This window comes from Oncorhynchus mykiss, chromosome 28 (genome assembly GCF_013265735.2).
Source record: "Oncorhynchus mykiss isolate Arlee chromosome 28, USDA_OmykA_1.1, whole genome shotgun sequence".
Taxonomy (NCBI): Eukaryota; Metazoa; Chordata; class Actinopteri; order Salmoniformes; family Salmonidae; genus Oncorhynchus; species Oncorhynchus mykiss.
Genome location: NC_048592.1, coordinates 39,416,978 through 39,442,198, shown reverse-complemented (window position 1 = coordinate 39,442,198; position 25,221 = coordinate 39,416,978). Strand labels below are relative to the sequence as shown.

At 44.9% G+C, this 25,221-nt stretch overlaps 1 protein-coding gene across 20 annotated transcripts in view; it reads right to left on the bottom strand.

Annotated features, from left to right (window-relative positions):
* epb41l3b (erythrocyte membrane protein band 4.1-like 3b) overlaps positions 1-25,221 on the bottom strand; it is a 100,329-nt gene that overhangs the window by 42,609 nt on the left and 32,499 nt on the right. For all 20 annotated transcript variants that reach the window (XM_036966494.1, XM_036966486.1, XM_036966493.1 and 17 more), the window contains exons 4-10: positions 18,943-19,047; positions 17,791-17,833; positions 13,061-13,136; positions 11,853-12,065; positions 11,489-11,576; positions 3,445-3,597; positions 2,681-2,778 (exon numbers count right to left, since the gene is read on the bottom strand). In XM_036966494.1, coding sequence (XP_036822389.1) covers positions 2,681-2,778; positions 3,445-3,597; positions 11,489-11,576; positions 11,853-12,065; positions 13,061-13,136; positions 17,791-17,833; positions 18,943-19,047 — 776 coding nt within the window. The remainder of the gene's footprint in view (positions 1-2,680; positions 2,779-3,444; positions 3,598-11,488; positions 11,577-11,852; positions 12,066-13,060; positions 13,137-17,790; positions 17,834-18,942; positions 19,048-25,221) is intronic.

The following is a 25,221-nucleotide window of genomic DNA, read 5'->3' as shown; positions in this document are numbered from 1 at the left end:
ACAAATCTGTATATTTTACAATAATAATACATTTAATTTACAGTAGATCTCAGACATGTAACCCAATTTGATTTAAAATAATTTTAAAAATGTAAAATCATTTTGGGGCGGCAGGGTAGCCCAGTGGTTAGAGCGTTGGACTAGTAACCGGAAGGTTGCAAGTTCAAACCCCCCGAGCTGACAAGGTACAAATCTGTCATTCTCCCCCTGAACAGGCAGTTAACCCACTGTTCCTAGGCCGTCATTGAAAATAAGAATTTGTTCTTAACTGACTTGCCTAGTTAAATATAAATAAAATAAATTTTGTCTGTTCTTAAAAGGGATAAATATCTATATCTGAAGATAAAAATCACTTTGCTTGTTACATTTTACAGTAAAGATCTGATTAAAGATACGTTTTCATTTTTTATAATGTTCTGCGGTGTTGCCTTCAGAAAGTCGACCTTCGACCGTCGACCTTCGACCTTATGTTGTGTTATAGCCTGAATTTAAAATGGAGATTTTGTGTCACTGTCGGATTTGACTTTTTCAGTTTTTGATTTGTTAAAAAAGTTTGAAATATCCAATAAATGTCGTTCCACTTCATGATTGTGTCCCACTTGTTGTTGATTCTTCACAAAAAAATACAGTTTTATATCTTTATGTTTGAAGCCTGAAATGTGGCAAAAGGTCGCAAAGTTCAAGGGGGCCGAATACTTTCGCAAGGCACTGTATATATATATAGATAGATGGGAGAAATGTTGAGTCTGAATACAGCTGTATAGAAGCTTTGGGAATAATTAAACTTGGTTAAAGCTTCTCTAGTGTGAGTTATTTACTCTGAAAAAGAAGAACCCGAACACATACACCCCAAAATGTCAAAGTGGAATTAGGTTCTTAGACATTTTTTAAATAAATTAATTATAAATTAAAAGCTGAACTGTATTGAGTCAATCAGTATTCAACCTTTTTGTTACGGCAAGCCTAAATAAGTTAATGAGTAAAAATGTGCTTAAGAATTCACATAATAAGTTGCATGGATTCAATCTATCATTTTTTGAATGACTACTTCATCTCTGTACCCTACACATACACAATTATCTGTAAGGTCCCTCAGTGGAGAAGTGCATTTCAAACACAAAGACCAGGGAGGTTTTCCATTGCCATTCCCAATGCCTCTCAAAGAAGGGGATCTGATAATGGTGGAGATGGCTGCCGTTTTACGGGCTCCTAACCAACTGTGTCATTTTGTTTGTTTTTTTCTGCTTTTGTAACTTATTTTGTACGTACTGTTTCTGCCACCGTCTCTTATGACCCGAAAATTGCTTCGGGTCATCAGAACTCACCTCGAACTGGACAAAGATTTTTTCTTTAATGAGGCCAATATAAGGATATACTGCTTTGTCAAGACAAGGCCCAAATCCCAGTCATCAGCGTGAAGAAAAGACAGAGGAAAGGGGGTAGGAGGGCGAGGTGCAAGTAAGAATTCACTCTCAAAGGACTTTACAACAGCTATATTACTGTAAACCACCACTTCCCTCCGTTTTATTGGCCAACTTCCGTCATTGGAAAACAGACTGGATGATCTACGATAAAGACTATCCTACCAACGGGACATTATAAACTGTAATATCTTATGTTTCACCGAGACGTGGCTGAACAATGACACGGATAATATAGAGCTGGTTGGCTTCTCCGTGTTTCAGCAGGACAGAGCAGCTACGTCTGGTAAGACGAGGGGCGGTGGTGTGTCTATTTGTCAATAACAGCTACGTCTGGTAAGACGAGGGGCGGTGGTGTGTGTCTATTTGTCAGTAACAGCTACGTCTGGTAAGACGAGGGGCGGTGGTGTGTGTCTATTTGTCAGTAACAGCTACGTCTGGTAAGACGAGGGGCGGTGATGTGTGTCTATTTGTCAGTAACAGCTACGTCTGGTAAGATGAGGGGCGGTGGTGTGTGTCTATTTGTCAATAACAGCTGGCGCGCAATGTCTAATATTAAAGAAGTCTCGAGGTATTGCTCGCCTGAGGTAGAGTACCTCATGATAAGCTGTAGACCACACTATCTACCAAGAGAGTTTTCATCTATATTATTCGTAGCCAGCTATTTACCACCACAAACTGATCCTGGCACCAAGACCTCACTCATCAAGCTTTATAAGGCAATAAGCAAACAACAAAATGCTCAACCAGAAGTGGCGCTCCTAGTGGCCGGGGGACTTAAATGCAGGCAAACTTAAATCAGTTTTACCTCATTTCTACCAGCATGTTAAATGTGCAACCAGAGGGGGAAAAAAAAAACTCTAGAACACCTTTTGACAGAGCTTGAAGAATTTCTTTAAGAATAATTTGCAATATTGTACAATCCAGGTGTGGAGTCTCTTAGAAACTTACTCAAAAAGACTCACAGCTCTTAGAGGCTTACCCAGAAAGACTCACAGCTGTAATCACTGCCAAAGGTGATTCTAACATGTTTTGACTCAGGGGTGTGAATACTTACGGAAATTTGATATTTCTGTATTTAATTTTCAATGAATTTACTACATTTTTCTACAAACATGTTTTCACTTTGTCATTATGAGGTAGATGAGGGAAAAAACCCATTTTAAATTCAGTCTGTAACACAACAACATGTGGAATAAGTCAAGGTGTGTGAATACCTGAAGACTCTGTATCAAATCGTAAGGACAAACATCTCTTACCTGAAGAACGTGTGGTGCTCGACACAGGTCTTCCACAGCCTCTTTGCTGCACGGTGGTTAGGGAGCTTGAAGCCAATCGTGCTCTCAAACTGCTCAAACTGCAAGAGATGGTGATGTTACAAGGGTCTCAGAAGAGGGAGAGGAGAGAGAGAGAGAGAGGAGAGGAGGGAAGGGGGAGAGGAGAGGAGAGAAGGGTAGGAGAGGAAAGGGGCAGTGGTCATGTCAGAACATAAGCAATTAAATGTCCTTAAATATAGTAGTCTGCAACTTTTAATTCATTTCCCAAATAGAAAGTAATGACTAGGGACAAGAGGTTTTCACTGACCACATAACGTAACCAGGAAAAACCCTGGGTCACAAAGGAGTCATCTGACTAGGCCCCGGGCCACAGAGAAGTCGTCTGACTAGGCCCCGGGCCACAGAGAAGTCGTCTGACTAGGCCCCGGGCCAAGGAGAAGTCGTCTGACTAGGCCCCGGGCCAAGGAGAAGTTGTCTGACTAGGCCACGGGCCACAGAGAAGTCGTCTGACTAGGCCACGGGCCACAGAGAAGTCGTCTGACTAGGCCCCGGGCCACAGAGAAGTCGTCTGACTAGGCCCCGGGCCACAGAGAAGTCGTCTGACTAGGCCCCGGGCCACAAAGGAGTCATCTGACTAGGCCTCGGGCCACAAAGGAGTCATTTTTCCTGGTCAAGTCACATGGTAAAACACCTGACCCGGTTTGTAACAGATCTACCGTTGTTGTTGATGTTGTTGGTGTGTTTACCTCTCCGGGGCGTATCTTGATGTAGAAGTTGTTTCTCTTGTAGGAGATCTTGAGGACCTTGGGCCAGGCGAACCGGTTGATTCTCAGTCTGTCTCTGTAGATGAGCAGACCACTGGAGCACACGCCTAGCATGATCTCTACGCCTTCAGAGTCCTGGAACACATTCAATTAGTACACAAAGAAGGAGTTTCAGTATGTATACCCCTTCACTAGGAAGTATGAAACAGAACCACAACGCTGAGAAGGCAGTGAGATTCTTCTCTTTCTCTAACAGCCGTGGAGGGAGGAAGGGTAGAGGATGGGCAAGCGTTGGGTGCTGACGGTAACCGGCTACGGACAGGCAGGCGGATACCGGAGCATGGCTTCGTCTCTCACCTCCTACTCTACATGTACACGACGTGAGGGACGGGTGTATCTAGGGTCCGAGGGGGGTGGGGTGGGGGACACACACACACGATGGAGAGGGTGATGATGGGTAAAAACAAGCCACAGTTAGCATGACGACCGCTAAGCTAAAGCCATGCGTGAGTAATAAACACACCACACGATGCAGAGGTCGCTTACCTCCCCTTTAGCTGGAGCCAAACACTCAAACAGGCTTCCCACCAACTAGCCAGGTGGTTTAATGAGAGGAGAGAAAACAACAATGCTGATACTGATCCGATTTAACGAGTCAAATGGATTATTAAATGGCAAAAAAAATACATCTGTATTCATAGTGTACTAGTGGATGGAAGCTACTTCTCCTTGTTCCTCACTACTAATCTGTATTCATAGTGTACTAGTGGATGGGAAGCTACTTCTCCCTGTTCCTCACTACTAATCTGTATTCATAGTGTATTAGTGGATGGGAAGCTACTTCTCCCTGTTCCTCACTACTAATCTGTATTCATAGTGTACTAGTGGATGGAAGCTACTTCTCCCTGTTCCTCACTACTAATCTGTATTCATAGTGTACTAGTGGATGGAAGCTACTTCTCCCTGTTCCTCACTACTAATCTGTATTCATAGTGGACTAGTGGATGGAAGCTACTTCTCCTTGTTCCTCACTACTAATCTGTATTCATAGTGTATTAGTGGATGGAAGCTACTTCTCCCTGTTCCTCACTACTAATCTGTATTCATAGTGTACTAGTGGATGGAAGCTACTTCTCCCTGTTCCTCACTACTAATCTGTATTCATAGTGTACTAGTGGATGGAAGCTACTTCTCCCTGTTCCTCACTACTAATCTGTATTCATAGTGGACTAGTGGATGGAAGCTACTTCTCCTTGTTCCTCACTACTAATCTGTATTCATAGTGTACTAGTGGATGGAAGCTACTTCTCCCTGTTCCTCACTACTAATCTGTATTCATAGTGGACTAGTGGATGGAAGCTACTTCTCCTTGTTCCTCACTACTAATCTGTATTCATAGTGTATTAGTGGATGGAAGCTACTTCTCCCTGTTCCTCACTACTAATCTGTATTCATAGTGTATTAGTGGATGGAAGCTACTTCTCCCTGTTCCTCACTACTAATCTGTATTCATAGTGTATTAGTGGATGGAAGCTACTTCTCCCTGTTCCTCACTACTAATCTGTATTCATAGTGTACTAGTGGATGGGAAGCTACTTCTCCCTGTTCCTCACTACTAATCTGTATTCATAGTGTACTAGTGGATGGAAGCTACTTCTCCCTGTTCCTCACTACTAATCTGTATTCATAGTGGACTAGTGGATGGAAGCTACTTCTCCTTGTTCCTCACTACTAATCTGTATTCATAGTGTACTAGTGGATGGAAGCTACTTCTCCTTGTTCCTCACTACTAATCTGTATTCATAGTGTACTAGTGGATGGAAGCTACTTCTCCCTGTTCCTCACTACTAATCTGTATTCATAGTGTACTAGTGGATGGAAGCTACTTCTCCTTGTTCCTCACTACTAATCTGTATTCATAGTGTACTAGTGGATGGAAGCTACTTCTCCTTGTTCCTCACTACTAATCTGTATTCATAGTGTACTAGTGGATGGAAGCTACTTCTCCTTGTTCCTCACTACTAATCTGTATTCATAGTGTACTAGTGGATGGAAGCTACTTCTCCTTGTTCCTCACTACTAATCTGTATTCATAGTGTACTAGTGGATGGAAGCTACTTCTCCCTGTTCCTCACTACTAATCTGTATTCATAGTGGACTAGTGGATGGAAGCTACTTCTCCTTGTTCCTCACTACTAATCTGTATTCATAGTGTACTAGTGGATGGAAGCTACTTCTCCTTGTTCCTCACTACTAATCTGTATTCATAGTGTACTAGTGGATGGAAGCTACTTCTCCCTGTTCCTCACTACTAATCTGTATTCATAGTGTACTAGTGGATGGAAGCTACTTCTCCTTGTTCCTCACTACTAATCTGTATTCATAGTGTACTAGTGGATGGAAGCTACTTCTCCTTGTTCCTCACTACTAATCTGTATTCATAGTGTACTAGTGGATGGAAGCTACTTCTCCCTGTTCCTCACTACTAATCTGTATTCATAGTGTACTAGTGGATGGAAGCTACTTCTCCCTGTTCCTCACTACTAATCTGTATTCATAGTGTACTAGTGGATGGAAGCTACTTCTCCTTGTTCCTCACTACTAATCTGTATTCATAGTGTACTAGTGGATGGAAGCTACTTCTCCCTGTTCCTCACTACTAATCTGTATTCATAGTGTACTAGTGGATGGAAGCTACTTCTCCTTGTTCCTCACTACTAATCTGTATTCATAGTGTACTAGTGGATGGAAGCTACTTCTCCTTGTTCCTCACTACTAATCTGTATTCATAGTGTACTAGTGGATGGAAGCTACTTCTCCCTGTTCCTCACTACTAATCTGTATTCATAGTGTACTAGTGGATGGAAGCTACTTCTCCCTGTTCCTCACTACTAATCTGTATTCATAGTGTACTAGTGGATGGAAGCTACTTCTCCTTGTTCCTCACTACTAATCTGTATTCATAGTGTACTAGTGGATGGAAGCTGTTCCTCACTACTAATCTGTATTCATAGTGTACTAGTGGATGGAAGCTACTTCTCCCTGTTCCTCACTACTAATCTGTATTCATAGTGTACTAGTGGATGGAAGCTACTTCTCCCTGTTCCTCACTACTAATCTGTATTCATAGTGTACTAGTGGATGGAAGCTACTTCTCCCTGTTCCTCACTACTAATCTGTATTCATAGTGTACTAGTGGATGGAAGCTACTTCTCCTTGTTCCTCACTACTAATCTGTATTCATAGTGTACTAGTGGATGGAAGCTGTTCCTCACTACTAATCTGTATTCATAGTGTACTAGTGGATGGAAGCTACTTCTCCCTGTTCCTCACTACTAATCTGTATTCATAGTGTACTAGTGGATGGAAGCTACTTCTCCCTGTTCCTCACTACTAATCTGTATTCATAGTGTACTAGTGGATGGAAGCTACTTCTCCTTGTTCCTCACTACTAATCTGTATTCATAGTGTACTAGTGGATGGAAGCTACTTCTCCCTGTTCCTCACTACTAATCTGTATTCATAGTGTACTAGTGGATGGAAGCTACTTCTCCTTGTTCCTCACTACTAATCTGTATTCATAGTGTACTAGTGGATGGAAGCTACTTCTCCCTGTTCCTCACTACTAATCTGTATTCATAGTGTACTAGTGGATGGGAAGCTACTTCTCCCTGTTCCTCACTACTAATCTGTATTCATAGTGTACTAGTGGATGGAAGCTACTTCTCCCTGTTCCTCACTACTAATCTGTATTCATAGTGTACTAGTGGATGGAAGCTACTTCTCCCTGTTCCTCACTACTAATCTGTATTCATAGTGTACTAGTGGATGGAAGCTACTTCTCCCTGTTCCTCACTACTAATCTGTATTCATAGTGTACTAGTGGATGGAAGCTACTTCTCCTTGTTCTTCACTACTAATCTGTATTCATAGTGTATTAGTGGATGGGAAGCTACTTCTCCTTGTTCCTCACTACTAATCTGTATTCATAGTGGACTAGTGGATGGAAGCTACTTCTCCTTGTTCCTCACTACTAATCTGTATTCATAGTGTACTAGTGGATGGAAGCTACTTCTCCCTGTTCCTCACTACTAATCTGTATTCAAAGTGGACTAGTGGATGGGTATTAGGCAACGCCATTCCTCCTTAGTTGACTCTTTTAAGGGACCATCATCAATAGGTCAGTCCCACCTAGATGGGACTGACAACCCTAACCCTAGATGGGATACTTTCACTGTTCAAAGTGCTTGTGATAACTGACCAGTATCTGACATCGGGATCAACAGTGAAGTTTTCAATGTGTTGAAATGAGTGGTGTGTCAGTCTGGCAATCTGACGCTGCTGGCCTGGTCTGTCTGTCTGTCTCTCCGCGTCGGTCTGTCTGCCCGCCTCTCTCTCTCTCCGCGTCTGTCTGTCTGCCCGCCTCTCTCTCGCTCCGCGTCGGTCTGTCTGCCCGCCTCTCTCTCTCTCCGCGTCAGTCTGCCCGCCTCTCTCTCTCCGCGTCGGTCTGTCTGCCCGCCTCTCTCTCTCCGCGTCGGTCTGTCTGCCCGTCTGTCTCTCTCTACATCGGTCTGTCTGTCTGTCTGTCTGTCTGTCTCTCTCTCTCTCTCTCTCTCCGCGTCGGTCTGTCTGCCCGCCTCTCTCTCTCCGCGTCGGTCTGTCTGCCCGTCTGTCTCTCTCTACATCGGTCTGTCTGTCTGTCTGTCTGTCTCTCTCTCTCCGCGTCGGTCTGTCTGCCCGTCTCTCTCTACATCGGTCTGTCTGTCAGTGAAACTAACAGCGATGGTAACAGTCAGTGAAACTAACAGCGATGGTAACAGTCAGTGAAACTAACAGCGATGGTAACAGTCAGTGAAACTAACAGCGATGGTAACAGTCAGTGAAACTAACAGCGATGGTAACAGTCAGTGAAACTAACAGAGATGGTAACAGTCAGTGAAACTAACAGAGATGGTAACAGTCAGTGAAACTAACAGCGATGGTAACAGTCAGTGAAACTAACAGAGATGGTAACAGTCAGTGAAACTAACAGAGATGGTAACAGTCAGTGAAACTAACAGCGATGGTAACAGTCAGTGAAACTAACAGCGATGGTAACAGTCAGTGAAACTAACAGAGATGGTAACAGTCAGTGAAACTAACAGAGATGGTAACAGTCAGTGAAACTAACAGAGATGGTAACAGTCAGTGAAACTAACAGCGATGGTAACAGTCAGTGAAACTAACAGCGATGGTAACAGTCAGTGAAACTAACAGAGATGGTAACAGTCAGTGAAACTAACAGAGATGGTAACAGTCAGTGAAACTAACAGCGATGGTAACAGTCAGTGAAACTAACAGCGATGGTAACAGTCAGTGAAACTAACAGCGATGGTAACAGTCAGTGAAACTAACAGAGATGGTAACAGTCAGTGAAACTAACAGAGATGGTAACAGTCAGTGAAACTAACAGAGATGGTAACAGTCAGTGAAACTAACAGAGATGGTAACAGTCAGTGAAACTAACAGAGATGGTAACAGTCAGTGAAACTAACAGCGATGGTAACAGTCAGTGAAACTAACAGCGATGGTAACAGTCAGTGAAACTAACAGCGATGGTAACAGTCAGTGAAACTAACAGAGATGGTAACAGTCAGTGAAACTAACAGCGATGGTAACAGTCAGTGAAACTAACAGAGATGGTAACAGTCAGTGAAACTAACAGAGATGGTAACAGTCAGTGAAACTAACAGAGATGGTAACAGTCAGTGAAACTAACAGCGATGGTAACAGTCAGTGAAACTAACAGAGATGGTAACAGTCAGTGAAACTAACAGAGATGGTAACAGTCAGTGAAACTAACAGAGATGGTAACAGTCAGTGAAACTAACAGCGATGGTAACAGTCAGTGAAACTAACAGCGATGGTAACAGTCAGTGAAACTAACAGCGATGGTAACAGTCAGTGAAACTAACAGAGATGGTAACAGTCAGTGAAACTAACAGAGATGGTAACAGTCAGTGAAACTAACAGCGATGGTAACAGTCAGTGAAACTAACAGAGATGGTAACAGTCAGTGAAACTAACAGAGATGGTAACAGTCAGTGAAACTAACAGAGATGGTAACAGTCAGTGAAACTAACAGCGATGGTAACAGTCAGTGAAACTAACAGCGATGGTAACAGTCAGTGAAACTAACAGCGATGGTAACAGTCAGTGAAACTAACAGAGATGGTAACAGTCAGTGAAACTAACAGAGATGGTAACAGTCAGTGAAACTAACAGAGATGGTAACAGTCAGTGAAACTAACAGAGATGGTAACAGTCAGTGAAACTAACAGAGATGGTAACAGTCAGTGAAACTAACAGAGATGGTAACAGTCAGTGAAACTAACAGAGATGGTAACAGTCAGTGAAACTAACAGAGATGGTAACAGTCAGTGAAACTAACAGAGATGGTAACAGTCAGTGAAACTAACAGAGATGGTAACAGTCAGTGAAACTAACAGAGATGGTAACAGTCAGTGAAACTAACAGAGATGGTAACAGTCAGTGAAACTAACAGAGATGGTAACAGTCAGTGAAACTAACAGAGATGGTAACAGTCAGTGAAACTAACAGCGATGGTAACAGTCAGTGAAACTAACAGAGATGGTAACAGTCAGTGAAACTAACAGCGATGGTAACAGTCAGTGAAACTAACAGCGATGGTAACAGTCAGTGAAACTAACAGCGATGGTAACAGTCAGTGAAACTAACAGCGATGGTAACAGTCAGTGAAACTAACAGCGATGGTAACAGTCAGTGAAACTAACAGCGATGGTAACAGTCAGTGAAACTAACAGCGATGGTAACAGTCAGTGAAACTAACAGAGATGGTAACAGTCAGTGAAACTAACAGCGATGGTAACAGTCAGTGAAACTAACAGCGATGGTAACAGTCAGTGAAACTAACAGCGATGGTAACAGTCAGTGAAACTAACAGCGATGGTAACAGTCAGTGAAACTAACAGCGATGGTAACAGTCAGTGAAACTAACAGCGATGGTAACAGTCAGTGAAACTAACAGAGATGGTAACAGTCAGTGAAACTAACAGAGATGGTAACAGTCAGTGAAACTAACAGCGATGGTAACAGTCAGTGAAACTAACAGCGATGGTAACAGTCAGTGAAACTAACAGAGATGGTAACAGTCAGTGAAACTAACAGAGATGGTAACAGTCAGTGAAACTAACAGAGATGGTAACAGTCAGTGAAACTAACAGCGATGGTAACAGTCAGTGAAACTAACAGCGATGGTAACAGTCAGTGAAACTAACAGAGATGGTAACAGTCAGTGAAACTAACAGCGATGGTAACAGTCAGTGAAACTAACAGCGATGGTAACAGTCAGTGAAACTAACAGCGATGGTAACAGTCAGTGAAACTAACAGAGATGGTAACAGTCAGTGAAACTAACAGAGATGGTAACAGTCAGGCAGCAGTCCTGCTAGAGCGGAGGAAGATGGCCCCAGGCAGTTGGCTCACAGCACATACAGACATTGAAGTAGCAGCCCAGTGTTGGTGTTAAGCATGGTATCGACATCACTGATGACATCACTGAGACAGCAGCGGTGCATTGGAAGGACTAGCAGAGTGCCTCTGACAAAGCAGTGAAGTGAGAGAGAGAGTTTGGTGTGGTGTGTGTAGGTATGTGGTGTGTGCGGTGTATGTGGGTGTGTGTGTGTGGTGTATGTAGGAGTGTGTGTGTGTGTGGTGTATGTAGGAGTGTGTGTGTGTGGTGTATGTAGGAGTGTGTGTGGTGTATGTAGGTTGTGGTGTCTGTGTGTGTGTGTGTGTGTGTGGTGTATGTAGGTGTGTGTGTGTGTGTGTGTGTGTGTGTGTGGTGTTTGTAGGTGTGTGTAGGTGTGTGTAGGTGTACGTAGGTTGTGGTGTCTGTGTGTGTGTGTGTGTGTGTGTGTGGTGTATGTAGGTGTGTGTGTGTGTGTGTGTGGTGTTTGTAGGTGTGTGTAGGTGTGTGTAGGTGTGTGTGTAGGTGTGTGTGTACCTTGGCGTGATGCAGGTCTACTCCATACATGGACAGTTTCTTGGCATTCTCCAGAAAGTGTAACTCTGCTTCAGCTGGGGTCATCCCTCTGAAAACAGACATCAGGCATCAACTACATGTCCTGTAACTACGGGGCTCAGAGATGTCCTGTAACTACGGGGCTCAGAGATGTCCTGTAACTACGGGGCTCAGAGATGTCCTGTAACTACGGGGCTCAGAGATATCCTGTAACTAAGGGGCTCAGAGATGTCCTGTAACTACGGGGCTCAGAGATGTCCTGTAACTACGGGGCTCAGAGATGTCCTGTAACTACGGGGCTCAGAGATGTCCTGTAACTACGGGGAAAATCTATTGCCGGACATACTTGTAGTTCTTGTGTAGGTCCATGACCTTGTCCTCGAGTTCCTTGGTGTGGTTCGGAGCGAAGCGGAGCTCACTGTTGTACTCCGTCTCCTCGGGGTCGTAGTCCCCCAGCTCTGACTGGACCGTGTAGGAGCCCAGTATAGTGTGGGTGGTGAAGGAACAGGGGAGACGACCAGACACCATGTCATCACGCAGCTGGAGACACAGGTAGTACCTAGAGAGAGAGGGGGGGGGGAGAGAGAGAGGAAGGAGAGAGAGGGGGGGGGGGGGGGAGAGAGAGAGAGAGGGGGAGAGAGAGGGTGAGAGAGAGGGTGAGAGAGAGAGGAAAGAGAGAGAGGGGGTGAGAGAGAGAGAGAGAGAGAGGAGAGAGAGAGGAAAGAGAGGAGGGAGAGAGAGAGCAGGGAGAGAGAGAGGAGAGAGAGAGAGGAGAGAGAGAGAGGAGAGAGCAGGGAGAGAGAGGAAAGGGAGAGAGAGAGGAAAGGGAGAGAGAGAGGAAAGGGAGAGAGGGAGAGGAGGGAGAGAGAGAGAGGAGGGAGAGAGAGACAGAGAGAGAGAGAGGAGAGAGGAGAGAGAGAGAGGAGAGAGGAGAGAGAGGAGGGGGGAGAGAGAGGAGGGGGGAGAGAGAGGAGGGGGGAGAGAGCAAGAGAGGAGGGGGGAGGAGAGAGCAAGAGAGGAGGGGGGAGAGAGAGCAAGAGAGGAGGGGGGAGAGAGAGCAAGAGAGGAGGGGGGAGAGAGAGCAAGAGAGGAGGGGGGAGAGAGAGCAAGAGAGGAGGGGGGAGAGAGAGCAAGAGAGGAGGGGGGAGAGAGAGCAAGAGAGGAGGGGGGAGAGAGAGCAAGAGAGGAGGGGGGAGAGAGAGCAAGAGAGGAGGGGGGAGAGAGAGCAAGAGAGGAGGGGGGGAGAGCAAGAGAGGAGGGGGGAGAGAGAGAGAGGAGGGGGGGAGAGAGAGAGAGGAGGGGGAGGGAGATGGGGAGGCATAGGGGAGAGAGAGAGGAATGGGGGAGAGAGATGGGGAGGCATAGGAGAGAGAGAGAGAAGGAGGGGAGTAAAACAGAGAAGGGGAGAGGGGGAGAGAGAGAGAGGGGGAGAGAGAGAGGGGGAGAGAGAGAGAGGGGGAGAGAGTGGGTGATGCCAGTACGATTATTAAACCATAAATAGCAACATACTGTATTTCAGAGGCTTTGACAATGCAGTCGATCCATCCAACTCACCTGGTAATGTCTTCAGACAGCTGGGCAGGGTCTGGGGGGTAGAACTTGACGTTGAAGCCAAAGTTCCAGGGGCCACCTGCAGAACAATAAGGTATAGACTATAGTATATATAGACTATAGTACAGTGTTGTATAGTATAGACTACAGTACAGTGTTGTATAGTATAGACTATAGTACAGACTATAGTATAGACTATAGTACAGTGTTGTATAGTATAGACTATAGTACAGTGTTGTATAGTATAGACTATAGTACAGACTATAGTATAGACTATAGTATAGACTATAGTACAGACTATAGTACAGTGTTGTATAGTATAGACTATAGTACAGACTATAGTATAGACTATAGTATAGACTATAGTATAGACTATAGTACAGTGTTGTATAGTATAGACTATAGTACAGTGTTGTATAGTATAGACTATAGTACAGACTATAGTATAGACTATAGTATAGACTATAGTACAGACTATAGTACAGTGTTGTATAGTATAGACTATAGTACAGTGTTGTATAGTATAGACTATAGTACAGACTATAGTATAGACTATAGTATAGACTATAGTACAGACTATAGTACAGTGTTGTATAGTATAGACTATAGTACAGTGTTGTATAGTATAGACTATAGTACAGTGTTGTATAGTATAGACTATAGTAGTGTTGTATAGTATAGACTATAGTAATGTTGTATAGTATAGACTATAGTACAGACTATAGTATAGACTATAGTACAGACTATAGTACAGACTATAGTACAGTGTTGTATAGTATAGACTATAGTACAGTGTTGTATAGTATAGACTATAGTACAGTGTTGTATAGTATAGACTATAGTAGTGTTGTATAGTATAGACTATAGTAGTGTTGTATAGTATAGTGCTGTATAGTATAGACTATAGTACAGTGTTGTATAGTATAGAATACAGTAGTGTTGTATAGTATAGACTATAGTAGTGTTGTATAGTATAGACTATAGTAGTGTTGTATAGTATAGTGCTGTATAGTATAGACTATAGTAGTGTTGTATAGTATAGACTATAATAGTGCAGTATAGTGTAGTGCAGCATAGTGTAGTGCAGCATAGTGTAGTGTAACATAGTGTAGTGTAACATAGTGTAGTGCAGCATAGTGTAGTGTAACATAGTGTAGTGTAACATAGTGTAGTGCAGCATAGTGTAGTGCAGCATAGTGTAGTGTAACATAGTGTAGTGCAGCATAGTGTAGTGCAGCATAGTGTAGTGCAGCATAGTGTAGTGCAGCATAGTGTAGTGCAGCATAGTGTAGTATAGTGTAACAGTGTAGTGCAGCATAGTGTAGTGTAACATAGTGTAGTGCAGCATAGTGTAGTGCAGCATAGTGTAGTGCAGCATAGTGTAGTGCAGCATAGTGTAGTGCAGCATAGTGTAGTGCAGCATAGTGTAGTGTAGCATAGTGTAGTATAGTGTAACAGTGTAGTGCAGCATAGTGTAGTGTAACATAGTGTAGTGCAGCATAGTGTAGTGCAGCATAGTGTAGTGCAGCATAGTGTAGTGCAGCATAGTGTAGTGCAGCATAGTGTAGTGCAGCATAGTGTAGTGCAGCATAGTGTAGTGTAACATAGTGTAGTGCAGTATAGTGTAGTGCAGCATAGTGTAGTGCAGCATAGTGTAGTGCAGCATAGTGTAGTGCAGCATAGTGTAGTGCAGCATAGTGTAGTGCAGCATAGTGTAGTGCAGCATAGTGTAGTGTAACATAGTGTAGTGCAGCATAGTGTAGTGCAGCATAGTGTAGTGTAACATAGTGTAGTGCAGCATAGTGTAGTGCAGCATAGTGTAGTGCAGCATAGTGTAGTGCAGCATAGTGTAGTGCAGCATAGTGTAGTGCAGCATAGTGTAGTGCAGTATAGTGTAGTGCAGCATAGTGTAGTGCAGTATAGTGTAGTGCAGCATAGTGTAGTGCAGCATAGTGTAGTGCAGCATAGTGTAGTGCAGCATAGTGTAGTGCAGCATAGTGTAGTATAGTGTAACAGTGTAGTGCAGCATAGTGTAGTGTAACATAGTGTAGTGCAGCATAGTGTAGTGCAGCATAGTGTAGTGCAGCATAGTGTAGTGCAGCATAGTGTAGTGCAGCATAGTGTAGTATAGTGTAACAGTGTAGTGCAGCATAGTGTAGTGTAACATAGTGTAGTGCAGCATAGTGTAGTGCAGCATAGTGTAGTGCAGCATAGTGTAGTGCAGCATAGTGTAGTGTAACATAGTGTAGTGCAGCATAGTGTAGTGCAGCATAGTGTAGTGCAGCATAGTGTAGTATAGTGTAACAGTGTAGTGCAGCATAGTGTAGTGTAACATAGTGTAGTGCAGCATAGTGTAGTGCAGCATAGTGTAGTGCAGCATAGTGTAGTGTAACATCGTGTAGTGTAACATAGTGTAGTGCAGCATAGTGTAGTGCAGCATAGTGTAGTGCAGTATAGTGTAGTGTAACATAGTGTAGTGCAGCATAGTGTAGTGCAGCATAGTGTAGTGCAGCATAGTGTAGTGCAGCATAGTGTAGTGCAGCATAGTGTAGTGCAGCATAGTGTAGTGTAACATAGTGTAGTGTAACATAGTGTAGTGTAACATAGTGTAGTGTAACATAGTGTAGTGCAGCATAGTGTAGTGCAGCATAGTGTAGTGCAGCATAGTGTAGTGCAGCATAGTGTAGTGTAGCATAGTGTAGTGTAACATAGTGTAGTGTAACATAGTGTAGTGTAACATAGTGTAGTGCAGCATAGTGTAGTGCAGCATAGTGTAGTGCAGCATAGTGTAGTGTAACATAGTGTAGTGCAGCATAGTGTAGTGTAACATAGTGTAGTGCAGCATAGTGTAGTGCAGCATAGTGTAGTGTAACATAGTGTAGTGCAGCATAGTGTAGTGCAGCATAGTGTAGTGCAGCATAGTGTAGTGCAGCATAGTGTAGTGTAACATAGTGTAGTGCAGCATAGTGTAGTGCAGCATAGTGTAGTGCAGCATAGTGTAGTGTAACATAGTGTAGTGCAGCATAGTGTAGTGCAGCATAGTGTAGTGCAGCATAGTGTAGTGCAGCATAGTGTAGTGCAGTATAGTGTAGTGCAGCATAGTGTAGTGCAGCATAGTGTAGTGTAACATAGTGTAGTGCAGCATAGTGTAGTGTAACATAGTGTAGTGTAACATAGTGTAGTGCAGTATAGTGTAGTATAGTGTAACAGTGTAGTGCAGTAGAGTGTAACATAGTGTAGTGCAGTATAGTGTAGTGCAACATAGTGTAGTATAGTGTAACATGGTGTAGTGCAGTATAGTGTAGTGCAGTATAGTGTAGTGCAGTATAGTGTAGTGTAACATAGTGTAGTGCAGTTTAGTGTAGTGCAGTATAGTGTAACAGTGTAATGCAGTATAGTGTAGTGCAGTATATTGTAGTGTAATATATTGTAGTGCAGTATAGTGTAGTGTAACAGTGTAGTGCAGTATAGTGTCGTGCAGTATAGTGTAACATAGTGTAGTGCAGTATAGTGTAGTGTAACAGGGTAGTGCAGTATAGTGTAGTGTAACATAGTGTAGTGCAACATAGTGTAGTGTAACATAGTGTAGTGCAACATAGTGTAGTGCAACATAGTGCAGTGCAGTATAGTGTAGTGCAGTATAGTGTAACAGTGTAGTGCAGTATAGTGTAGTGCAGTATAGTGTAACATAGTGTAGTGCAGTATAGTGTAACATAGTGTAGTGCAGTATAGTGTAGTGTAACATAGTGCAGTATAGTGTAACATAGTGTACTGCAACATAGTGTAGTGCAGTATAGTGTAGTGCAGTATAGTGTAGTGCAGTATAGTGTAGTGTAACATAGTGTAGTGCAGTATAGTGTAGTGCAACATAGTGCAGTATAGTGTAACATAGTGTACTACAACATAGTGTAGTGCAGTATAGTGTAGTGCAGTATAGTGTAGTGCAGTATAGTGTAGTGTAACATAGTGTAGTGCAGTATAGTGTAACATAGTGTAGTGCAACATAGTGTAGTGCAACATAGTGCAGTATAGTGTAACATAGTGTAGTGCAGTATAGTGTAACATAGTGTAGTGCAGTATAGTGTAACATAGTGTAGTGCAGCATAGTGTAGTGCAATATAGTGCAGTATAGTGTAGTGCAGTATAGTGTAGTGTAACAGTGTAGTGCAGTATAGTGTAACAGTGTAGTGCAGTATAGTGTAGTGCAGTATAGTGTAGTGTAAGAGTGTAGTGCAGTATAGTGTAGTGCAGCATAGTGTAACATAGTGTAGTGCAACATAGTGTAGTGCAATATAGTGCAGTATAGTGTAGTGCAGTATAGTGTAGTGTAACAGTGTAGTGCAGTATAGTGTAACAGTGTAGTGCAGTATAGTGTAGTGCAGTATAGTGTAGTGTAAGAGTGTAGTGCAGTATAGTGTAACATAGTGTAGTGCAACATAGTGCAGTATAGTGTGGTGCAGTATAGTGTAACATAGTGTAGTGCAGTATAGTGTAGTGTAACAGTGTAGTGCAGTATAGTGTAACATAGTGTAGTGCAGTATAGTGTAGTGCAGTATAGTGTAGTGTAAGAGTGTAGTGCAGTATAGTGTAACATAGTGTAGTGCAACATAGTGCAGTATAGTGTAGTGCAGTATAGTGTAGTAGTGTAGTGCAGTATAGTGTAGTCCAGTGTAGTGTAGTGCAGTATTGTGTAGTGCAGTATAGTGTAGCCCTATAAACACACTGCAACTCACTCCTTATCTGCTTCTTCAGTTCCTTGTTCGGGTCCAGCCAGTTCTGGAGAAAGAGACAAATTAGTAATGATATATATTAATAAAATCAATGAATGACCATGTATCCAGTCATTAACAGAGCCTGTCACGTTACCACTTCCCTGAGAAGGTCCCCTGGGGAAACTGTTATCAGTCTGTCCACACAGAGGGCCGGTATCCACAAGCATCTCAGAGTAGTTGTGTTAATCTAGGATCCGGTCCCCCTCCCCCCCCTGTCTATGCAACACTGCCCCACACCAAGTTTAGGTATTTATAAAAAATAAAATAAAATGATTTAACCTTTATTTAAACTTGGCAAGTAAGAACAAATTCTTATTTACAATGACGGGCCTACACCGGCCAAACCCGGACGACGCTGGGCCAATTGTGCGCCGCCTTATGGGACTCCCAATCACGGTCGTTTGTGATACAGCCTGGATTCGAACCAGGGTCTGTAGTGATGCCTCTAGCACTGAGATGCAGTGCCTTAGACCTCTGAACCAGGGTCTGTAGTGACGCCTCTAGCACTGAAATGCAGTGCCTTAGACCGCTGAACCAGGGTCTGTAGTGACGCCTCTAGCACTGAGATGCAGTGCCTTAGACCTCTGAATCAGGGTCTGTAGTGACGCCTCTAGCACTGAGATGCCGTGTCTTAGACCTCTGCTCCACTCGGGAGCACAACATTTATCCTAGCTCAGCACTCCTCCTTCCAAATGCTTAATCGATAAAAAGGGCCCTAGTTATAATACTCTTCCTCTACCTTCTGGCTCTCCACATCACAGTACATGATACCAGACAGACAGGACAACCGACAGACACGACAACAGACAGACAGCCAGACAGCCAGGACATACAGACAGCCAGGACATACAGACAGCCAGCCAGACAGACAAGACATACAGACAGGACATACAGCCAGCCAGACAAGACATACAGACAAGACAGACAGCCAGCCAAGACAGACAAGACATACAGACACAGACAGACAGCCACGACAGACACAGACAGACAGACAGACAGACAGACAGACAGACAGACAGACAGACAGACAGACAGACAGACAGACAGACAGACAGACAGACAGGACATACAGGACAGACAGAACAGACATCTTTGATGAGTCTCTTCCTCTACCTTCTGGTTCTCCACGTCGCGGTACGTCATGCCAAAGTAGTCCGTCTCCAGCAGGTTCAGATGGTCACACACCTTGGCAAACAGCAGCTGGCCTCTGGCTCGTTTCTGGTGACACACAGAGAGCAGTTATTGAACAAGGGTCAGAGTTCACACTATAGGAGAGAACAATACAGGGAGGCCGTTGGGTGATTTCATATTCCATTGTCCACAGTGCACACTAATGTCAGGGTCGGGATCTGAACCATGAGGAAATTCCCCCAGGGCTACCTCATTACGAGACCATGAGCCAGACTCAGGTCCTGCTACACTAGCATATAACTAGGAATGCCCAACACATTTCTTCCCTCCAAGTGGTATGCTAATGAGGCAGTGTGACAGCGAGGTCACACCAGATCTAATGCAGTATTCGGCGTTCGTCCAGGTCCCCGGGACGGCGGGTGACAACTTCAATACCGGTCACTAGGGGCAACGGTGATCACTCTTACCATAGGCTTGCTAGAGAACTGCGGACGGGATTGACGGATGGGCGTATACTGCGAACTCTGGCTCCGAGGATCGCAGGTTCAATCCCCAGTGCTAGGCTGGCTCCGAGGATCGCAGGTTCAATCCCCAGTGCTAGGCTGGCTCCGAGGATCGCAGGTTCAATCCCCAGTGCTAGGCTGGCTCCGAGGTTCTATCCCCAGTGCTAGGCTGGCTCCGAGGATCGCAGGTTCAATCCCCAGTGCTAGGCTGGCTCCGAGGATCGCAGGTTCAATCCCCAGTGCTAGGCTGGCTCCGAGGATCGCAGGTTCAATCCCCAGTGCTAGGCTGGCTCCGAGGATCGCAGGTTCAATCCCCAGTCCTAGGCTGGCTCCGAGGATCTCAGGTTCAATCCCCAGTGCTAGGCTGGCTCCGAGGATCGCGGGTTCAATCCCAGTCCTAGGCTGGCTCCGAGGATCGCAGGTTCAATCCCCAGTGCTAGGCTGGCTCCGAGGATCGCAGGTTCAATCCCCAGTGCTAGGCTGGCACCTTTTAATTTGATTTACCATAAACCATTAACCTTCTGGAATTAATGCCTAAATGTATATTACTGCAGTGGGATAAATCACAGTCGGAGTGTTTCTTGGTAGTCTTAAACAAAATCTACGTAAAAGTCCACACCTGTACCACGCAGGATATAGAGTTGAAATGTATTACATTTTGAGTTTACATCCCAATTTTACACTTTATATACATCACAGAAGACTGACATATAACCGTTTGACAAAGAAACACTGGATTTCTGCATGTTAATAATTTTTTATATATTTTTTTTAAGAATTATGAAAAATATGAATAACATTCTCCTCATGAAGCCACTAGTCCTCCTCGTGAAGCCACTACTCCTCCTCGTGGAGCCACTAGTCCTCCTCGTGGAGCCACTAGTCCTCCTCGTGGAGCCACTAGTCCTCCTCGTGGAGCCACTAGTCCTCCTCGTGGAGCCACTAGTCCTCCTCGTGAAGCCACTAGTCCTCCTCGTGAAGCCACTAGTCCTCCTCGTGAAGCCACTAGTCCTCCTCGCGAAGCCACTAGTCCTCCTCGCGAAGCCACTAGTCCTCCTCGCGAAGCCACTAGTCCTCCTCGCGAAGCCACTAGTCCTCCTCGCGAAGCCACTAGTCCTCCTCGCGAAGCCACTAGTCCTCCTCGCGAAGCCACTAGTCCTCCTCGCGAAGCCACTAGTCCTCCTCGCGAAGACACTAGTCCTCCTCGCGAAGACACTAGTCCTCCTCGCGAAGACACTAGTCCTCCTCGCGAAGCCACTAGTCCTCCTCGCGAAGCCACTAGTCCTCCTCACGAAGCCACTAGTCCTCCTCACGAAGCCACTAGTCCTCCTCACGAAGCCACTAGTCCTCCTCACGAAGCCACTAGTCCTCCTCACGAAGCCACTAGTCCTCCTCACGAAGCCACTAGTCCTCCTCACGAAGCCACTAGTCCTCCTCACGAAGCCACTAGTCCTCCTCACGAAGCCACTAGTCCTCCTCACGAAGCCACTAGTCCTCCTCACGAAGCCACTAGTCCTCCTCACGAAGCCACTAGTCCTCCTCACGAAGCCACTAGTCCTCCTCACGAAGCCACTAGTCCTCCTCACGAAGCCACTAGTCCTCCTCACGAAGCCACTAGTCCTCCTCACGAAGCCACTAGTCCTCCTCACGAAGCCACTAGTCCTCCTCACGAAGCCACTAGTCCTCCTCACGAAGCCACTAGTCCTCCTCACGAAGCTACTAGTCCTCCTCACGAAGCCACTAGTCCTCCTCATGAAGCCACTAGTCCTACTCACGAAGCCACTAGTCCTCCTCATGAAGCCACTAGTCCTCCTCATGAAGCCACTAGTCCTCCTCACGAAGCCACTAGTCCTCCTCACGAAGCTACTAGTCCTCCTCACGAAGCCACTAGTCCTCCTCACGAAGCTACTAGTCCTCCTCACGAAGCCACTAGTCCTCCTCACGAAGCCACTAGTCCTCCTCACGAAGCTACTAGTCCTCCTCACGAAGCCACTAGTCCTCCTCGTGGAGCCACTAGTCCTCCTCGTGGAGCCACTAGTCCTCCTCGTGGAGCCACTAGTCCTCCTCGTGAAGCCACTAGTCCTCCTCGTGAAGCCACTAGTCCTCCTCGTGAAGCCACTAGTCCTCCTCGTGAAGCCACTAGTCCTCCTCGTGAAGCCACTAGTCCTCCTCGTGAAGCCACTAGTCCTCCTCGTGAAGCCACTAGTCCTCCTCACGAAGCCACTAGTCCTCCTCGTGAAGCCACTAGTCCTCCTCACGAAGCCACTAGTCCTCCTCATGAAGCCACTAGTCCTCCTCACGAAGCCACTAGTCCTCCTCGTGAAGCCACTAGTCCTCCTCACGAAGCCACTAGTCCTCCTCGTGAAGCCACTAGTCCTCCTCGTGAAGCCACTAGTCCTCCTCGTGAAGCCACTAGTCCTCCTCACGAAGCCACTAGTCCTCCTCATGAAGCTACTAGTCCTCCTCATGAAGCCACTAGTCCTCCTCACGAAGCCACTAGTCCTCCTCATGAAGCTACTAGTCCTCCTCATGAAGCCACTAGTCCTCCTCACGAAGCCACTAGTCCTCCTCATGAAGCCACTAGTCCTCCTCACGAAGCCACTAGTCCTCCTCACGAAGCCACTAGTCCTCCTCATGAAGCCACTAGTCCTCCTCACGAAGCCACTAGTCCTCCTCACGAAGCCACTAGTCCTCCTCACGAAGCCACTAGTCCTTTGATCAATCAACTGCAGGAAAGGACTACATGTCAAAACTTGACGTTTACGGACAAATGTTGAATACTGCAGTCAGACCATGAGATCTGGTTGTCTCTAGTGGATAACGGAACCCGTCTCTAGTGGGTAACGGAACCCGTCTCTAGTGGATAACGGAACCCGTCTCTAGTGGATAACGGAACCCGTCTCTAGTGGATAACGGAACCCGTCTCTAGTGGATAACGGAACCCGTCTCTAGTGGATAACGGAACCCGTCTCTAGTGGATAACGGAACCCGTCTCTAGTGGATAACGGAACCCGTCTCTAGTGGATAACGGAACCCGTCTCTAGTGGATAACGGAACCCGTCTCTAGTGGATAACGGAACCCGTCTCTAGTGGATAACGGAACATAACGGAACCCCTCCTCCTCCTCTGTGTGTTATCCTCCTCTCTGTGTGTTATCCTCCTCCTCTCTGTGTGTTATCCTCCTCCTCTCTGTGTGTTATCCTCCTCCTCTCTGTGTGTTATGCTCCTCCTCTCTGTGTGTTATGCTCCTCCTCTTCTTTCACAGCAGGCTGTAGCTGTGCAGTCTGGCTAGCTTCCAGTCAAACTCCCTCTGAGTCCCTGGGGATATATTTAGGTTGCTGTTACCACCTCCCTCCCTCTCCCCACTCTCACAGAGCCATGGCATAACTCTGCTCTGGATGCCTCCCCGAGGTTACGAGTTACATCTGACAGGCTTGTGTGTGATTCTCGAGCCTATTAAAAGAGGCTTCGACAGACACTTCAAAACCAGCAGGAACAACATCCCCGGCAGTTAGCACAGACTGATGTCACACCAGCACAACATCAACCTAGCGCAATCAGACAGTCACACCAACACAGTCACACCAGCACAGACTGATGTCACACCAGCACAACGTCAACCTAGCGCAATCCGCCCGGCCCATGATTCTGCACTATGATAACTGTATTTAGGCTGTGAATAAACCCCCCCCCCCCCCGTAGTAACTATGGCTGTTCTTAAAAAGGTTCTACGAAAACCTAAGCTTATTAATAATGAGATTGCAGCTCAGGATTACAACAGTAAAACCCATATTAAAAGAAAACAGCCACTAAGCTAAGGTGGTGGTGGTAATACAGTAGATATAAACCGTTATATATATATATATATATATATAACACTTAAATACACCAACCCCTCGATGACTCTCCTTAACAACAACACCAAAACAGCAGCATGTTTCAGGCCTTAGTCGGAGGGTAAACTAGATTTTTGTTTTAAAAGGTCGAGCTACAAGGGGAAACTAATGATTCTTCCGTCAGACTTGAAGGAAAATCACAGTGAATAAATTTTTCCCACAGGGGGTGAGCGAGGGAGAGAGAGAGAGAGAGACAGTGAGAGAGAGAGACAGAGACAGTGAGAGAGACAGACAGTGAGAGAGAGAGACAGACCTTCCATAACAAAGCCATCACCTACAGAGAGATGAACCTGGAGAAGAGTCCCCTAAGCAAGATGGTCCTGGGGCTCTGTTCACAAACACACCCTACAGAGCCCCAGGACAACAGCACAATTAGACCCAAACAAATCATGAGAAAACAAAAAGATAATTACTTGACACATTGGAAAGAATTAACAAAAAAACTGAGCAAACTAGAATGCTATTTGGCCCTAAACAGAGAGTACACAGTGGCAGAATACCTGACCACTGTGACTGACCCAAAATGAAGGAAAGCTTTGACTATGTACAGACTCAGTGAGCATAGCCTTGCTATTGAGAAAGGCCGCCGTAGGCAGACATGGCTCTCAAGAGAAGACAGGCTATGTGCTCACTGCCCACAAAATGAGGTGGAAACTGAGCTGCACTTCCTAACCTCCTGCCCAATGTATGACCATATTAGAGAGACATATTTCCCTCATATTACTCAGATCCACAAAGAATTCGAAAACAAATCCAATTTTGATAAACTCCCATATCTACTGGGTGAAATTCCACAGTGTGCCATCACAGCAGCAAGATTTGTGACCTGTTGCCACAAGAAAAGGGCAACCAGTGAAGAACAAACACCATTGTAAATACAACCCATATTTATGCTTATTTATTTTATCTTGTGTCCTTTAACCATTTGTACATTGTTAAAACACTGTATATATATATATATATATATATACACACAGTGCCTTGCGAAAGTATTCGGCCCCCTTGAACTTTGCGACCTTTTGCCACATTTCAGGCTTCAAACATAAAGATATAAAACTGTATTTTTTTGTGAAGAATCAACAACAAGTGGGACACAATCATGAAGTGGAACGACATTTATTGGATATTTCAAACTTTTTTAACAAATCAAAAACTGAAAAATTGGGCGTGCAAAATTATTCAGCCCCCTTAAGTTAATACTTTGTAGCGCCACCTTTTGCTGCGATTACAGCTGTAAGTCGCTTGGGGTATGTCTCTATCAGTTTTGCACATCGAGAGACTAAATTTTTTTCCCATTCCTCCTTGCAAAACAGCTCGAGCTCAGTGAGGTTGGATGGAGAGCATTTGTGAACAGCAGTTTTCAGTTCTTTCCACAGATTCTCGATTGGATTCAGGTCTGGACTTTGACTTGGCCATTCTAACACCTGGATATGTTTATTTTTGAACCATTCCATTGTAGATTTTGCTTTATGTTTTGGATCATTGTCTTGTTGGAAGACAAATCTCCGTCCCAGTCTCAGGTCTTTTGCAGACTCCATCAGGTTTTCTTCCAGAATGGTCCTGTATTTGGCTCCATCCATCTTCCCATCAATTTTAACCATCTTCCCTGTCCCTGCTGAAGAAAAGCAGGCCCAAACCATGATGCTGCCACCACCATGTTTGACAGTGGGGATGGTGTGTTCAGCTGTGTTGCTTTTACGCCAAACATAACATTTTGCATTGTTGCCAAAAAGTTCAATTTTGGTTTCATCTGACCAGAGCACCTTCTTCCACATGTTTGGTGTGTCTCCCAGGTGGCTTGTGGCAAACTTTAAACAACACTTTTTATGGATATCTTTAAGAAATGGCTTTCTTCTTGCCAC